At 40.3% G+C, this 17000-nt stretch overlaps 3 protein-coding genes across 4 annotated transcripts in view; 2 read left to right on the plus strand and 1 right to left on the minus strand.

The window, feature by feature from the left end:
- Nucleotides 1–4215, minus strand: part of LOC116430652 (uncharacterized) — a 201912-nt gene extending 197697 nt beyond the window's left edge. The window contains exon 1 of one of the 2 annotated variants that reach the window (XM_031985106.2): nucleotides 2764–4215. In XM_031985106.2, the coding sequence (XP_031840966.1) occupies nucleotides 2764–2955 (192 nt within the window). In that variant the 5' untranslated portion in view covers nucleotides 2956–4215. The remainder of the gene's footprint in view (nucleotides 1–2763) is intronic. The other variant, XM_031985105.2, reaches the window with a different exon arrangement.
- Nucleotides 4216–5290: 1075 nt separating this feature from the next.
- Nucleotides 5291–10001, plus strand: LOC116430671 (uncharacterized). Its single transcript, XM_031985141.2, has 8 exons — nucleotides 5291–6832; nucleotides 6893–8222; nucleotides 8339–8508; nucleotides 8583–8731; nucleotides 8864–8996; nucleotides 9082–9263; nucleotides 9345–9453; nucleotides 9549–10001. Exons 1-7 carry the CDS (start codon nucleotides 6589–6591, stop codon nucleotides 9432–9434), a joined length of 2298 nt encoding a protein of 765 aa, XP_031841001.2. The 5' UTR covers nucleotides 5291–6588; the 3' UTR covers nucleotides 9435–9453; nucleotides 9549–10001.
- A 335-nt stretch (nucleotides 10002–10336) lies between these two features.
- On the plus strand, nucleotides 10337–16201 carry slim (scruin like at the midline). Its single transcript, XM_031985148.2, has 3 exons — nucleotides 10337–11576; nucleotides 11646–11975; nucleotides 12057–16201. Exons 1-3 carry the CDS (start codon nucleotides 10902–10904, stop codon nucleotides 12231–12233), a joined length of 1182 nt encoding a protein of 393 aa, XP_031841008.1. The 5' UTR covers nucleotides 10337–10901; the 3' UTR covers nucleotides 12234–16201.
- Nucleotides 16202–17000: the final 799 nt, after the last annotated feature.

Below are 17000 nucleotides of genomic sequence, written 5' to 3' on the forward strand. Positions count from 1 at the left end.
CCGATGCATTAGCATTTAACCGAGGCTTCGATATTAGATGTATCGAAGTACCTTTCATATTAAAGTTTTGCAGGATAAAACGAGTAAAATCTCCATCGAAAATTGCAGTATACTTGTGCTGCACTCAGTGTTGCAATATAACAATTTGACGTGATCGAAGACACGATCGATCAGTAGAAAAAACCCTTTAGTGTTTCATCGTGACTAACTCAAAAATAGTTGGTCGAAAGTAATAGTTAGCTGCCTATTACAATAAAAGGCAAAACAGTGAACGAAATTTTTAGTTCGATACGCGGTACAATTTTCGAGAGAAGAGTTTTCGAAATTATTTTATAAGAAATAATTGCGTCAAACTTGCTGAGGCTGTGAAAATTTGTGCCTCGGCGTTTAACATTTATCTCGAATTTTGCGAGTCTTCATTTGTTTTTCGGAACGTTCGAGACGCGATGTGACACGAATCAGTTAATTATTTCGATCGTGGATCGGTGGTACACGATCCTCGTCCTTTCTTCGAAAAATAAATACATTGTCGCAACCATCCTCAAAATTTGAACGGCGATTCACGAAACTCGAGCCGTTGAGGAGCCGGAACGGGGCCAAAGTGCATTTATCGGGACCAAGCTAGAAAGTGCCGGTATCGATCACGTTGCGCACTTTCTTTCTTACGACGATTACGTGCGGGGTTCAAGGAACCGCGATACGACGCGCCACCTTCACTTTTCTTTCGCGCGGGCTTATGCGCGCACGCGCAACGCGAGCTCGCGAACACAGGTACGCGTTCATTATTATTTAAACGAGTTCGGCAGCTGAGAATGTTCCTCTTCCCAGCGATTCACAGCCGCGGCGAAGAATGGAAAAAGTGAAGACCAGCGTAAACAATGATTCGAAGAACCGGCGAGATTGCGATCAATTTCCGTTTCGATGATCCGGTGAGAGGGAGAGATAGAGAGGGAAATGGGAACCTGTTGCGAGGCTCGCGGGATCGGCGTTCAATGGAAAAGATGTTCAAAAATTATACGACTCAACGTAAACTCACACCGCCTTCAGCTGTTCGTCGAACAAACAAGTTTTCGCAGAAAACTCGTCCAAAACGATAACATTATTATATTAAAAGCACTCCGAGTATACAACGCTCATTTCTAATCAATAGAACAGCGAACTCAATCGCAAAGTAACAATTTCACCGATCAAACTAATGATTCGCAAACTATGAAAAGAAGGAAACCAGAAAGATTGTCGAAGCAAACTCGTAGAGCCAGAGTATCATCTGGAGCAACGAGAATATCGGTTGCGTGTGATGGTACCGGAACGCCCAAACATTCGTCAATTCCCGCGGGAAGCCAACGATAAAGGTTGTCTAGGATAAATCGGGTTCGACAAAAGTCAGCGTCGCGGAGCGTGTAAACGTGGCCGCGGCACAAAGGCGAAGCAACAACGCAATGTACACAACAAGGGAATGACGTGCAACGTTTCTATATACACCGCTTAAATACCGAAGGTAACGCCTCTTACTCCTGTATAGAATGTACACCGGGGCTCCGGTTTGTAGCCGGCTAATGCTTGTATATACGTGTTGCGCGGTACATTAATCGTCGGAACCCTACGCCGCCACGGCGAGTTTCGATTTCTACCGCGGAATCCATCGACGTGCCGGCGCAAATATAGGTTCGAGCTTTTCCACGATGCTACCGGCTAGATACGCGTGTCCAGGTACACGCGGGCGACACAGTTCGAGAGACAATCGGTCCGCCACCTCCTCTTCCCCTTCAGTCCTCTGGCTAACCGTAACGCGTAACGCGCGACAATCGAACCGACAGTCCTATCCGGTTGAATATCGTTCGACGATCGGTCGATCGTGCCGCGAGAACCGCACGGGATTCAACGAATTTCGAAAGCCGCACGACCCGACGTGAACGCGGCCTTTCGAAACACCTAACCCTTTCGGCTAGGCTCGGTTGCGAAAGTAATTTGTTTACATTTACGTTTGCGCAATTTTTCGGGGATTTGTAAAAACATCGTATAGAACAATTTTATAATAATAATTCGGTTTTCATATTTTGAATTCGGTAATTTAATTGTCAACTTATTGAAAAATTGGGATTGACCTTGGAACGATTCATTTTTGCAGCCTTTCGAAACACCTGACTCTTTTGGCTAGGCTTGGTTGCGAAAGTAGTTTGTTTACATTTACGTTTGCGCAATTTTTCTGGGATTTGTAAAAATATCCGTGTCTTATAGAGTAATTCTATAATAATAATTCAGTTCTCACACTTTGAATTCATTAATTTAATTGTGAATTTACTGAAAAACTGAGATTGACCTTGGAACGGTTCAACTCCATTTTCGTCGACTCTCGAGCATCCTCCATTTTGTTTACTACTTCGTGCCCGCCTTTTCCGCCATTACTCTAAATGGCTTCTGATAGGCCAATTTCTCGAGAATAATGGACTATAAATTCTAATGATCGAAAGAGGACAGGGTATCTAACAAGCTATACGATGACTCGAATAAACAAAAAATTCACTGAAAACTTAATAAATGGTTATTATTACAGAAATTGTGGTTTGTAAAAGCGACACGCTATCTCATGGTCCTACGGATACCATACCATTCGATAGTGGGCGAAGCACGCGCGAGATAATATACGTGCTACGTAATGTCATACGTGTATGCATACACGAAAACAATGATAACGAACAATAAGGAAACATGAAAAATAATAATAACGATTGTTATGGTAAGGCAAGAGAATAATTTACTCACGGTGAGCTGCGTCTTGTCAGGTGCGATCGCCGTGATCTCGACCGGCCTTGGCTCGGGCGGGTTCGCTCTGCTAAGAATGGCAGCCGGCATTTTCGCGACCAGGGATAACCTCCTGGTGAGCCGTCTGCCTAATTCCGCGCGTCGTCGCACCCTAACACGGGGACCGGTGCCTTTGTACCCTCCGAATTCCATTCTCACGGATCGCGGATTCCCTCTTCCTTATCCTCTCGCGGTCATGGCGGCTAAACGGTCACGTGTTACACAATACAAGTTTACAACGCGACGAAAGTACATCGGTACACCGGTCGATCGAACATCGCGAAGCCGCTCGATGTAACGTCGTCTAGTTCAGTCTCGATCCTGGCTCGTTCGTTCGACTCGAACGTACACATTTTAACGTTCGATTCGTTCGCAATCCCACTTCAACAATCCTCCGAACGCAACCACGTTAACGTTCGAACTCCGTCAACGGAAACCTCGGATGTGACTCGATTCGATTTGATTCGATGATATCGAGAGTCACTCGTTCATGAAGATGCTCGATGTTGCCCCGTAGCACCGCCGAACCGTTCGATTATCGTAAACCAGCTCGCCTCTTCGTTTGAATCGATAATTTCGAGTAGTCCCTTCAACCGTTACAGTTTCTTACGTTCACGCTTCGTATTCCTCTTGAAACCGTTTGAAAAACCCTACCGAGGTCCCAACGCGGTGCTCAACGTTCAACCGTCGCGAACGGGAATCGCCGATTCGATTGAATTCGATTCGATACGTATCGAGGTTCGGTCTCGATATTCGAGATACTCGGTTAATACTCTCCCTTCGCGGAACTAGGTCGTTACGTGCACACCGTCTTTTTTCTTGAATACGTTCTAAAACGTTAGAGGATACTGGTTCCCCGAGCAACGGTTGTCCACGAACGGTGGGTTACACGCACCACGATGTAAACACTTGCTGGGATGCTGGAGGCTCGTACGCGCACACACTCGCGCCATGGGCTACCCCCTCTCTCGGCCGGTACATGTGCATCCTAGTCCCACGAATACAACCGTTGAACGGAGGGACAGGGAAAGAAAGACAGATGCTGTGGAGGACAGGGAATAGAACGAAGAGAGTGAACGAAAAGAGAAAGAGGTAAGTGAGAGAGAGAAAGAGAGAGATAGAGAGAGGCGGATGGGTAGCACGCACACACTCGCGGAAAGAGAATATTCGACTGGCGTGGCTCGAAAAACGAGGTACGAGGTGTGGAAAAGAGAGCAGCCGGTTCTTGCTGGCGCTCGGTCTGCCTGGCGCGCTTCGACTGAAATTGAATCGCGGCAACCTCCTACCACGCGGCCCGTCACACTGCCGGCCTTCCTAACCGCCACGCCGCTCCTTCTCGTCACTCTCCTCTTGTTCCACGGTTTATCCGCGTTCGAACCGAATCTCCTGGGTAAACACGTTCACGTTTCTCCCGCGCACCACCGTCTGCACTGATGTAACCAACGCGACGATCTCGTTCGATCTCTAGGCCAATCAGCGCCCCCGTGCTAACAGCAGAACTACCAGATGTGTCAACCCCTTGCCTTATAACAACGTGTCTGACTCGTAGCGAAGATTTTCAATATTGTTTAACAAACGTAAATATTACTCGATTCATTCGAACTCGAGGTAAATATTATTCCTCTGTAATTAATTCTTATATTTGAGAGGTGACATAGACATAGAAAATGCTAAGAATTTTTCTCTTTTTCCAATAAATTATTAATGATTAAGTAGTCCTGTCGATCAAAGTTGAGAAATAAATCATAGGGCAAGGGGCTAACCCCTTGTTGTACAACATCACGTGAGACTCGTGGTGAAGATTTCAAATAGAATTGAACAAATGTAAATATTGTTCAATTTGTTTGAGTGTAAATTATGTATTATTCCTCTGTTATCGGTGATTTTACCTTGGAGAACTCGTTAACGTAGAATAAGAAAATTTCTCTTATTTTTATGTAATTATTAATAACAAAGTAGTTACATCGATGACAGTTCAGAAAGAAATCATGGGGCAAAAGGGTTAACCTATTTCCGATTTATTCTTTTACAGTTATTGGAAACGTGCAGATCACTTTCTGGGAAATTATTAAATTCATTGAAATTTTACTAATTGCACTCTTGTCGTTTTCATGTGGAAATTACGCGACCAATTAGAACGCTATGTTTATCGATAGATCGACAGTGGCTTCTTTGAAATTTTTCTTGCATTTCTTTCAGTTTTTGTTGTTGAAGTGTTTAGAATGATGAATGAACATTACAAAGCGTGTTTATATATATAATGTGGAACTAAAATAGGAAATATGTACAATATGTACAACTTTATCTTTATAGTTCTCCATAATTTGATTTTAATGAATCTCGGATTTTATTTATGGCTTCTTAATTAACGTCATTAAGATAAAAAATAAAGAAATCTTTGAAAGTCAGTGACTTTCCACGAGACGATGTAGAGATAGATTACGAACAGATGAATTGCAAAATGTGATGGTTTCTATCGTCTATGACATACATCGTTCACCTCCCTCAAAGACAAATCAATTTATACCGATGGATATATAGGTTGCCCCAAAATCGAAGATTTTATTTAATCCATTTAATATTTTATTTAATCGTACTGGATCGGTCCAAACGGGATTGCAATGGATTTTTATTAAGTACGGAAGCTGTTGCCGCGAAGGACTGACGCAATGGTCTCGATAATACGAAGCTCGAACAGACGTTGCGAACGCGTTCGCGGTTGACTCGAGGGATCAAAGAAAAACAATCAGTTACAATTGGCACGATTAGCATGTATTTACGCTTGTTGCGATCGTAAGCGTTCGAGCGACGCAATGTCGCAGCCACCGCGTGCTCTTGGTAAATAAATTCTTTCGATCTATAAATAACGTGAGCCTATTAGAAAGTTCATTTGTGGGCAGGTCGCGTCAACTATCTTAACGCTTTATGCAATATACTTATACAATTCACGGTTAAACTGGATTTTCGAAGCCTCCGCCGTCCGCGGGGGTATCGCGCGAATCGCGACGGACCGTGAACTTCTTCGTTACGTGTAATCCAATTTCCGGATTAACGAGTGAAACTAACCGAGAGAATATGACACAACAAAAGAACACAAGTGCGGGCATTATGTATTTTTACTTCGCGCTGAACGAATCGAAACGTGTCTCCCGGACGCTAAATATGCGAACGTAATTAATTAAAATTACCTGCCCCTTTTTACGATCAGCGATAAATGGATTACTCTGAATCCAAGTTAATTTAAAGCGAGGCACAGCGACGTTCGCCATGGGGATAAAGCAAAATCGATTTGGTATGAAGTGAATCGCGCGCAGCTTCATTTCCGTGGAATGAAAAATCGAGTTTTCGCTGCGCCTAACCATCTTCTCGAAAGCAGTATTCCGCGGCGATGATTACGAAGACAACTGCGACGAGGACGACCATGAAATCCAACATGACATTGCACGACAAGCTTATTAAGCAAAACGAGATCAGCAGTCAGAGGCTGGCGCAAGAACTCGTGAAACTCGAGAAGGTGGAGAAGTCGAACCTCAGGATGATAGAGACGACCACGCTCCGGTTTCGTTCACGTCGAAAGAAACTGGAATCGAAACAGCCGTCCGCCGGATCAAACGTAAGATCCCCGGAATCCCGCGGAAAGGCAACGATCATCCGCTTTCCGTTTCGTTTCCTTTCCGCGTCATTGTTCGACGATCCAACCGAGACGCGTGCACGCGCGCTTTCAACGCTTAATCTTCCGATCTGATCGCGGATACGGTAATTGACGCGCAGGCTATTAACGTGCGCATGTACGAAACCCACAATCCGGGCTTCTGCTACCATTGCACGGGTGCCTTAAGGGAATGCGGACCAGTGGTCAAAGAAAAGACGCCCAGAGATTCCTACGGGTTCGTGCGCTCGGTAATCTTCACTAACGACGAGGTCGATCCCCATAAACTTCTTTGCCTGCATCTGTTGACCGCTCACAGCACGAAATGGAGCAACAACGACAGCTCCGCCGTCAGGCCTGTGACACCTTTATTGGAAAAAGGTACCCTTCCCTTGATGCGACGGGGAGTACACCTGGTAATAACCCAATGATCGTTTCAAGCTAAAAAGAGACACTTCACCGGCGCGTGGAACAATTTTCTGACATGCTACGTGGTAGACGCGGAAGATGCTTCAGCTGACGCGACGATTAAAAATGTGAAGCTGCACGAGGATCCGCGGAATAAAATTTTGGAAGACCAAACTATCCAGGACTTGGAGAAGAAGTGTAGGCAGTACATGGACAACAACGATGATCTCGGTAGGGTGTTGTCGAGCAATGTTAAAAATACTAAGATCGTCCAGCAGGGACTCGAAAAGATGCCCACCATCTCGCCACACGTGTATTCTTTACTGGGTCCTTCCCATGAGCTGAGAATCAAACAGGCCCTAGCCGAAGGTATGCCCAGGAGGAAGCTAGCTCGTTCCAGCATGGAGCTAAGCGCTGAGGACAGAAATAGTTATTCGTTTCATCTGAATGATGACGACGAAGATGACGACGCGTTCAGCGGAGCAACCACCAATGAGTCTAATAGAAACTGGGTCACAAGGTCCACGCGTAGCCCCTCGAAGCGGTCCACGATCGGATCGATCAGGCTGGATCACGGGATCACCATGCTGAAATCGAAAAGAGGCAGATCGGACGACTCCTCGGTGTACAGGTCAAAGAACCATGACGCTAATAAAGACATTATCAGTATAAAGTCCAGCTTCAGGGTCATGAAGGATGTTTCATCGAGGACTTCTAGCGTCAAATCCCCGTTACGCGGTGTACTCGGCAACCGACTGTCGTCGAGTTCCTTTCTCTCGGTGTCGATGAATCCCGACGCAGCGAACCCGTTCAGAAAGCGCGTCTACTTGATCACGCCGAGGAACGGATGGGCCGGAGGACGAAACGATGATCGGAGAGTCGTGCCGATCCTCGTGAATTATCAGGTTCAGGCATTGGTGCAGGCCGTGCTTGATGTATTGAGCCGTGTGAATCCCGAGAAATCGAGGATGATAATCGAGGCGGCGGGAGACACGAACGAAATAAGGAAGATGCTGTTGCGCAGCGAGATGCAAAGCTTCGTGCGATCGTTGGCAGGCCAATCGCTGATGTCATCTCCGGAAAGCTATGTGGTCTCGGTAGCGACGGTGATGGACGAAATAGACGTTCGATTCGCGGGTATCCCTCGAAAGGAAATAGTCGCTTTGACTCTGGAAATGCCGCCGGCTCCATGCTTGGAGGCACTAATCGCCGAGATACGAGACAACATATTCCACGACACTGCGAGGAATACTGCTCGGCTAGATGAGAATACCAGGGAAATCTCTTCTGTCCCCGATGAACAAAAAGCTGCAAAGGAGAGCATCGCAAAAAACGCGTCGAACACGATGCAGGCGGTCGGCAAGTAAGTGGAAAGTGTTCTGTTCATGAGAAATCTGTCACTCGGTCGATGTACAAATCGCGCTGTGTCGACAGCGACAGGTCGTAAATCGCGTCTACAAGAATTATTTGATCGCCTAGACGGGAGGAAATGTGCGGGGAATGCAATACAAATTTGCTCGGCACGAAGCGAAACAAGAATGACCGCGCGAGGAAGTTTGGCGACGTTGGGAAACGAACGGAACGTATGAATAATAAAAGAGGAGAGTCCTCGAAGGAAAACAGAACGGCGGAGCTCGAGAGGAATTTTAGTAAGAGAATCATGGTTCGTTGAATCCGACGACGGATTTGAATTTCCTTATTTCTTTTTATTAAATTGATAAAGGTATTACGGGAACGGGGGAAAAGTCCAGCGGATACGGTTCCAGGGAAATAAAGTCTGGGCGCAGCCTGTGGGCAGGCTCGTTGACGAAGACCGACGAGCATCGGTTATCTTCAGGAAACGTTCACGCGAAACGTACGCCGAATGCCAAAGTGAGTTTTTCGCAATAAGGAGAGAAAAAAAAGGATTATTGCACCGGCACGAACGTGTTTGAAACTCGGTGAAATATTCAGGGGGAAACGATCTGATAACGAATATTTTTCCTATTCTATGTGTGGTTACAGAGTTGGAAAGCTGCCCAGGATCTTGGTCATTTAGACGCGGATCATGTAATATTGCGAAGAATGACGAACACTCAAAGAATTTTAGTCGGACAGATGTGTGCTTCTCTTAAGAGCAAAAGAATAAATAAACAAGGTTCTGTGTTTGGGTTTAATTAACGTACTCCCCTGCATCTATGATTCACGGCGTTCGTAAATTTTGTTACGATTTCTTCATGCAGGTTTAATCAACGAAAATGTACCACTGGCCGCATTAATTGCCCCGGTCCTTTCGCGAAACAGCATTAAATTTTTAACGCGCGGCACCGTGTACTCGAAGACGAGCAACATAATTAAACAACAAGAAGAAATGGAAGAAAATGTTGCGGTGCCAGATAAAATAACTGGTCCCTTGCTCGCTAAGGTCCATATTTGTGCATGTACTTTTGATTTTTAACTATAAACCTTTTAAAGACTCTGACGCTGATATCTACATCCTCTTTAGATACGTCAAGAAGTCGCGGAAAATGAAACGAAACGACGCTTGAAACTTTTCCTGAAAGAGAATGAGAAGAAATGTCTGAATAATCAGTAACTTCAAATTTAAGGAATTGGTATGTTATCGTTAGAAAAAATAAATAAATGTTAGAAGTAAATATTATTTGCAAGTATAAATAAGAGTATACAAAAAACCTTATTATTTTTCTAGTCGGCTACCTTACCGATCCAGAAATAAAAGACTTCTTACAGCGCCATCCATGATCTCCACAGATAAACGCGGTGAACTTTTCAGGTCCAAGACTGTTTTACCAACCTAAACAATTAACTTTATTATAGCATCTATCTAAGAGACAAAATAAACTGGAAATTCAATGTATATACTGTGTGTAAAAATATGTTCTTTGAACAATGTTGAGTACCATCTTTGACAATGCAAGAACTTACTAACAATCGGTAAAGATTGTATTTACATATATGTGGGTGTTATAGATAGAGCGTGCAAGAATTTATTATACTCCCTGAACAAAGTACAGTGCATGTAATAAAATTAGAAAAACAATGCAAATTCAATGAAATTCATAAATGTGCGCAATATAAACTTATTATTTTTCATTATAAATATAATAACAGGCTTGGAACATGCAAATTATATCGCATAGGGAATTGTAACGAACTATATGAAAATAAAGACGGTAAAACTTTACCAATTATCACCTTAAAAAAAGTATTATTTATGTAGTACATGCAATCAGTGTTTATAAAATAATTCAAGTTTTAAACTGGGTTGAAATAATTCAAATAATGAGACGTAAACATGATTAAATGGCATCAGTCAGGTGATCAGCGCCACGCAGTCGCAGCTGTATTCAGTGTGACCAGATTAAGACTTTTCTCTCACTCTTTCCTACCCCTTCTCCGACTTCATTCCTCGTCAGCGAGCATCCCCCAACAACCCCCGTAACCACCGCAGGTCCCATCGGTAACGCTGAGGTGGGAGTAACTGTATTCCCCTCAATTTCAATTTCCCCGACCTGGCCACACTGGCTGTACTACTGCATAGGCGTAAAGTTGCAAGTTTGCAGCTATCAGTTTATTGCTATACGCGGATCATTGAAATTAGTGTTATTTACGAAGTTAAATATTAAAAAACTGGTGTAATCGAAATAATCTGTGGTCATTGCGTGAACAAAGAATCGAAGAAATCAAGACAGTAACACCTCAATATATTAAGCCATGATTGTCGATGTATGAAAGGTACACCAGATGTGTCGCAAAGTTCGCGCAAGATGTCTGTGTTGAAAATTTCTCTGGCTCAAGAAAACACATGTTCACAAGTTTATTCGAGACTGCACGACATTCGTTTAAATCCGTGAACCCGAACGTGACAGGCAAATTACAGATACAAAGTACAATAAGTGTGCACTCTATAGCCATCGTCCAGCTCTCGCCTAAACAACTTCTTTCTCGGAGCGAATAAAATAAAGCCTTAACAACAAACATTATACGTGCAATCAGCCGCTTCTCTAAGAATCGACGGTACATTGCCAATTAATTAACAAACATGTATAAATTCAAGCCATTTGTGTTTAAGAAGCACAATGCGAATAGTGTCGAGCGTCCGAAAGCGAGAAGTGGACACAGAATAGTTTGTGATGAAAAGTATTTGTACTCTTTTGGCGGTTTCAATCCATGCATTTCCGACAGTGATCCTGATATGCAAAATGATCAAGTATGGATTTCCAGTAAACCATTGTTTAAGGAAGTATGGAAGTTCAATCTTATTTCACAACAATGGACCCGTTTGCCAGGACAAGAAAATATGCCTAAGGAATTGGCATCCAATGCTGTTATTTTAACAGGCAACTTCTTAATAGTTTATGGTGGGTCTGGTGTTCCATTTGGATCAAGCTGTAGTAATAGCCTTTATCTATGCAATTTGAAAGACGGTAAAATGCATGTCATTCCTGCATATGGAGATCTACCAGATCCTCAATATGGACAAGCCGTAATAAGTCATGGATCTTATTTGTATACTGTTGGTGGCACCACGGGATACGAATATACTTGTGATATTCATAGATTCGATCTTAGGAGTGGTATTTGGGAGAAAGTTTACATATGTTCAGGAAGTGATCCTAACGAACCCACTGGAAGGTATAGACATGAACTAGCATTTGATGGAAAACTTATTTATGTTTTGGGTGGAGGAACTGGCATAGAAGCATTTGGTTTTTCTGTAAGTGATACAATTTTTTTCATAATTGACTTTATGGCGAAATATTTATTCTTTTATATTTTCGTTCAGGAAATTCCTGCTTTTGACTTGAAAATGAATAAATGGGTAGTATTAAATACATGTGGTGACAATAAGGATGCTTCAGTACCAGAACCTAGACGCTGTCATGGTTCTGTTCAATATACAGATGAAAAAACAGGTGTCATTTATGCAGTAATTTCTGGTGGATGTAATAAGGATCATGTCTTCTCTGATGTATGGAGATTAGATCTAAGTCTACTGCAATGGACATGTTTAAGAAAATGTATATTACCAAGCCCTGTATATTTCCATTCAGCAGCTCTTACTCCAGAAGGACGCATGTATATATTTGGTGGCTCGATCAAAGAGAATAATAAGGTTATTAAAAAGTTGTTGTACGCTCAATGTTCAATGAATTAAATATCTTATCTCTCTAACATATGAAATATTATATTACAGGTAACAAGAACAGATGCTGTACATTCAGTGTGGCTAAAAATTCCCAAGTTATCTGAGATATGTTTTCAAGCGCTAATTCATTATTTTCCACATTTATACCGTAAGTCACCTCAAGAACTTCTTGGCATAGGTATACCTTTGAAATTTGTGCAAAGAATTGATTTTCCTAATTTTTAATACTAGCTGAATATTTAAAACTTTAGCACTCTGACATATTGTAATTGTTGAACATTATTGCCATAAATTCATTTACGATATTTTTATAAAAAAAAGACGTGCATAGCGTATTGGGCAATTAATATGATAAAAGTTATTAGTAAATCATTGTTAAATATACTTTTAGTGTACACTTTGCACAGACATTGTAGTAAGACAAATGTGTAGAATGTCTTTCTGTTCTCTCTATACTTTGCTGCAATCTGGAAGAATTAAATTAATGAATTCCTTATATTTTTCTAATTACGTTTATCGTGTATATTTTACATTATATTTTATATTATATTTTTGGCAAATATGCTCACCAATTCATGTCTTATCTGATGCTCACAACAATCATAATTACAGTAATATGCGTAAGTTTCTCCTTTATACGCATTGTGAAATCTTCTTTACTAAAGTTTACTCTGTCTTTGTACATATATATAGATGTAAATAAACAATAACAGAACGGCATCAGACAAAATTAGTTGCACACTCAACTATAATATAGATTTGACTTGAAATAAAATGATGAAATAAGATTGTACTAAAAAAAAAAGCATAAAAAATTACTGACTTACTCGAACTATTATAGTACTTCTGCAATCTAGTATTGAAAAATAGATTTATATGACATTATGTTGACTAATACGTAACTACTTCCGTTCGGAAATTGCGTAAAATAATAAGTAAATCTCTTCTTCGTTTTAGCAGTAAGTGATTGCTTTTTTTTACAAGATGATGTAATTTATGGTTGTTACAAATAAATTATAGTTTCGACTTCGAGTACGGTATTAACTAGATACGAAATTTTATACTGATAGCTAAGATTCTTTTAATCAATTTGTTGGAACAAAGTATATATACATATATCTATATATATTTATTGTACAAATTGTACGTAAGGATTCCTAAATCTAGCTCATACACAAAATATATTTTTGCAATAGGTAATTGTGCACTAATTTAAAATTATATTTACAAAAATTGTCAGTTCTGTAATAATGTTACGTTTCTGTAAATTGTTCGATAAAACATGGGCCTGCACGAGAACGGGTCATTTTTATGAGAATATTACCGAGGGAGAAGTTATTTAATACTTATTTATTATCCGTAACGTATTACGCACTACTTTTTTCAATAGTGACGGAAGTTTCGTCATCAAATATGTTGCTGTGTTACGTTCAATTGTACGCGAGATTTTTTCTTGTAAATACATTGACAAAAGCATGTCTATGCGACGAATTTTTGCTTAGAAAACAGTGTTGAGTCTTTCAGAAGAATATCAGTGATATTTCATCGGACGTTTAATAATTTTAATATTAAGAAACGGCGAGATTTGATCGAAAGGACGGATTCAGCGTCGAGAAAATGTTTAAATAAACAAAATAGAATGGAACGAAATGATATTACTGCTTCTTCTCTTTCTTCAGCACAAAAGTAACACGAGACACGCGATAATAGAACGCTGCCTTTCTCCGCATTCGCAGTTTTTCTCGAGCAAAATTTCATATCAAGCAGAATGTGTGTTGCGTACCAATTTCAGAGTACAAAATAGTTTAAAAACAATTATTTTGTTAAATACGCAATGGTGGATACGTCTAATTATTCTTAGTGGACACGTGTGTCATGTAACGCTTGGACAACGAAGCCTGGATCCGTTTAGACTCAAGATTTAAGGATTTTCATTTGTTCCATGACTGTACGATACTTAATTGTCTAAACTCTTAATTGTTTATATTAAATCTAATAAAAGAAGTAGACGTTTAACCTTTAAGTAGAGTCTTAGGGGTCTAAGTGGACCTAAGCATCGTTGCCTGTGCAGCTAAAAATAAGAACAAGAATGTCGGCGCTTCGAGGATTGAACGGGAACTCAGAAAACAAAACATGGCAAAAAAAAAAGACGGCAAGACAGCTGAATCGCGCGCGAATTGTGTACGGAACACAAAAGGAACTTTTGCCTTAAAGTTAGACAAATTAAAACACGGTAGTGAATGTATAAGACTCGTTGAGAGCACTTATACGTAAGTACTTGTTGGTGAAGGTCCAGTGAGATGGTAAATCCAGTAGCAATGATGTGTTGCTTTTCAAAGACCTTCAAAACTTGAATCTCCTTTCCCCCGTTGTGTTTACCGTCTCACTCTAATATCGTTACCTCCAAGTTCTACCCCTGACAGAAAGTATTTAATCGAAGTTGTTAACGTAACCACCGAAGAAATGATTTGCATACATATTACAAACGGAAATAGAATAGACGAGTTAACGATATTAACAAGAAATATTAATGAAACGATGAATGTTCTTTTCTCTTCATGAAACATGAAATAAATAAAATATTCTAACAAAACTGTGTGAGTAGCAAGACAAGCATTAAAACACTTTTAATACTCTGAGAAAAGGGGGTGACTTATACCGTAATGCTCTGTATTTTGTAAATAAACAAACATGTTCCTTTTTATACTAATATCTTGTTTATGCGAGGCAACTGACTCCATTGTGTGTTTTTTTAGATTAACGCACGATACATGAAATCATTTTTTGCAACGAACGTTTAACTTGTTGGATGAAATACTTTTTGCCAGAGGTAGCAGAACGATTGTTAAACGAAACCACGCGCATGATTAATGCTTACATATATACAGAGATTGTTTCTCATTCTCATTGTTTTATCGTCGGTACTGTTTATTAACTAATTACTAATAGGTATACATTACTGACAGTGAATTGTAAATAATTTTGTTTTCACAATGTCAGCGAAACGTTGGCATCAATTTTTAAATGGGACGCGCGGTATGCAAGAACCGAAAGCTTTCACACCCTAGTTAGAATTATTGTATACTAATTAGACAGTGGCATTTTCTTTGAGAAAACAGTGTGCAACTACTCAAGCTTATTGAAAACGTGTCTTCGCCGAACGTAACAATTGGAACGCCGTACAGTTTACGACCGCAGATTAAATAAATTTATCTGGCAGTGGAGGGTTTTCAGGCAGCTGTGCAAAGGGTACATTGAAATCTAAATTGGCGCATTAACGAAGCAATTAAGATCTCATTTGACCGGGTCTGAATGGTAATTCCACTTGTTGCCTTTATCGCATTTACAATAACAGAGAAAGTACTCTTTTCACGACACATACAAAGCATGCGAGCTTCTTCCTCTTTCGTTTATTCCTTTTCTCTTATATTTTGCCGTGTCGGTTTAACGCGATAACCACACACTTTCTGTATTTATCGGGAGAGTCAATGATAAAAGGCTTGAACTGAGGCTCAAACAGAAACGTTTGCTCATAGTACAAATTAACAGAAGTTTTTGCCAATATTTTCTCTATTTGACGACTGTGAATTAGGTGAAAGGAAGTATGAAAGAGAGAGGAAGGGAAAATGCATATACATGAAAAAGGAAAGGGTACACCTGGCGTGGGTGAATGGTTTCCTCCTAGGCTTGCCAGTAGATACTTGTTTCAGTAAAGTTATTTGATACACTCTGCTTTGATTGCAAAGGTATTCGGTGCAATATTAAAAACGATATATATGTATAGGAATAGGTAATGAATCAACTAGAAGCGGGAAAGGTACCACTTGAGAAGCCCTCTAGTGCCGAATACAAAAGATTATACCACATTTGAACAATAAAAATGAGAAACCCTTGTTTAAGTGTATCGGTATTTATATAAATATATACATATAAACATGTATATATTTGATACTATATTGTGAGGCTAAATCTTACAAGTAGATTAATTATAAATGTAAATCTACATTTGTGCCTTTTCATTGAAATTAAAGCGAAAAAGAATACGGAATAAAATTGTATTTTTTGCAGGTCAAGCTTTATTGTTTTCATAAATTATTACTTTAAGTGCGTCGTTTTTCATTGTCAATAGGAATATTTTATTGCACTTTCGATGACTGTATAATAGAAGAAAAGATAAAACTCTGCTACGCTAAGTATCTCTTAAGTTCTTCGAACCAATTTTCTTTTATTTCATTTTTCGCAGTGGTTACCTTACCTGCTATCAATAATTTGGTTGTCAATCAAACTGTGCGCTTCCTGTTATTCAAAATTATTACTGTTTACTTACCGTTAATGAGTAATTATGATGTAAATTAAACGACCCGTGGCGCCGTCTTCTGAACAATAGTATTATTTTTCTACTTTAGATGGCGTAGGTGCAACATTCTGCGACAGAACTAATTAAACATTCAATTATTATTTACTATACGTGGCGTAAAATAATCACTGTTCAGTAACAATCTGATATTAATCGCATTCGAATGAAGTAAACGTTCAATTTGCATTTTTTTATGAAACATATAATTAACAATCATTGTAGCGCCATCTAATAACAGAAATGCGATACTAACTGACTAGTAGGTTCACAATTTTTCCGTAGATGACGCCACAATTTTTTAATCAAAAGGTTGAGAAAAATATATATCAAATGTAAAGTTCATCGAATCGTGCTCGCTACTGCAAGCTGGAAGAATCAACTTACTAAAAACGAAATAGAACTCTTTAATTTCGTTAAAACGATTCGGGGTCCACTCTCTCTACCTTACCATCCAATTACGGGTGACAATTCTAACAATTATACAGTGAAACTTAGATAAATCATATCATAAGAAAAAACAACAGGTCTCCAAGTGGTGTCGTCAAGAGGTCCCGTCTTCTCCACAAGTAAAAGAAATCGAACAAAAGTAAATTTCTAATTTCGTGATTCTCCCGAATTCGTAACCTAGAAAAGAC

This window comes from Nomia melanderi, chromosome 11, assembly GCF_051020985.1.
Source record: "Nomia melanderi isolate GNS246 chromosome 11, iyNomMela1, whole genome shotgun sequence".
NCBI classification, from domain to species: domain Eukaryota; kingdom Metazoa; phylum Arthropoda; class Insecta; order Hymenoptera; family Halictidae; genus Nomia; species Nomia melanderi.

Coding starts and splice junctions, on each gene's coding strand:
- LOC116430671 (XM_031985141.2), top strand. CDS start 6,589: ATGTACGAAACCCACAATCCGGGCTTCTGCTACCATTGCACGGGTGCC. Junction 8,223..8,338: donor ACGATGCAGGCGGTCGGCAA/GTAAGTGGAAAG, acceptor TTGATCGCCTAG/ACGGGAGGAAATGTGCGGGG. Junction 8,997..9,081: donor CAAAAGAATAAATAAACAAG/GTTCTGTGTTTG, acceptor TTCTTCATGCAG/GTTTAATCAACGAAAATGTA.
- slim (XM_031985148.2), top strand. CDS start 10,902: ATGTATAAATTCAAGCCATTTGTGTTTAAGAAGCACAATGCGAATAGT. Junction 11,577..11,645: donor TAGAAGCATTTGGTTTTTCT/GTAAGTGATACA, acceptor ATTTTCGTTCAG/GAAATTCCTGCTTTTGACTT. Junction 11,976..12,056: donor CGATCAAAGAGAATAATAAG/GTTATTAAAAAG, acceptor ATTATATTACAG/GTAACAAGAACAGATGCTGT.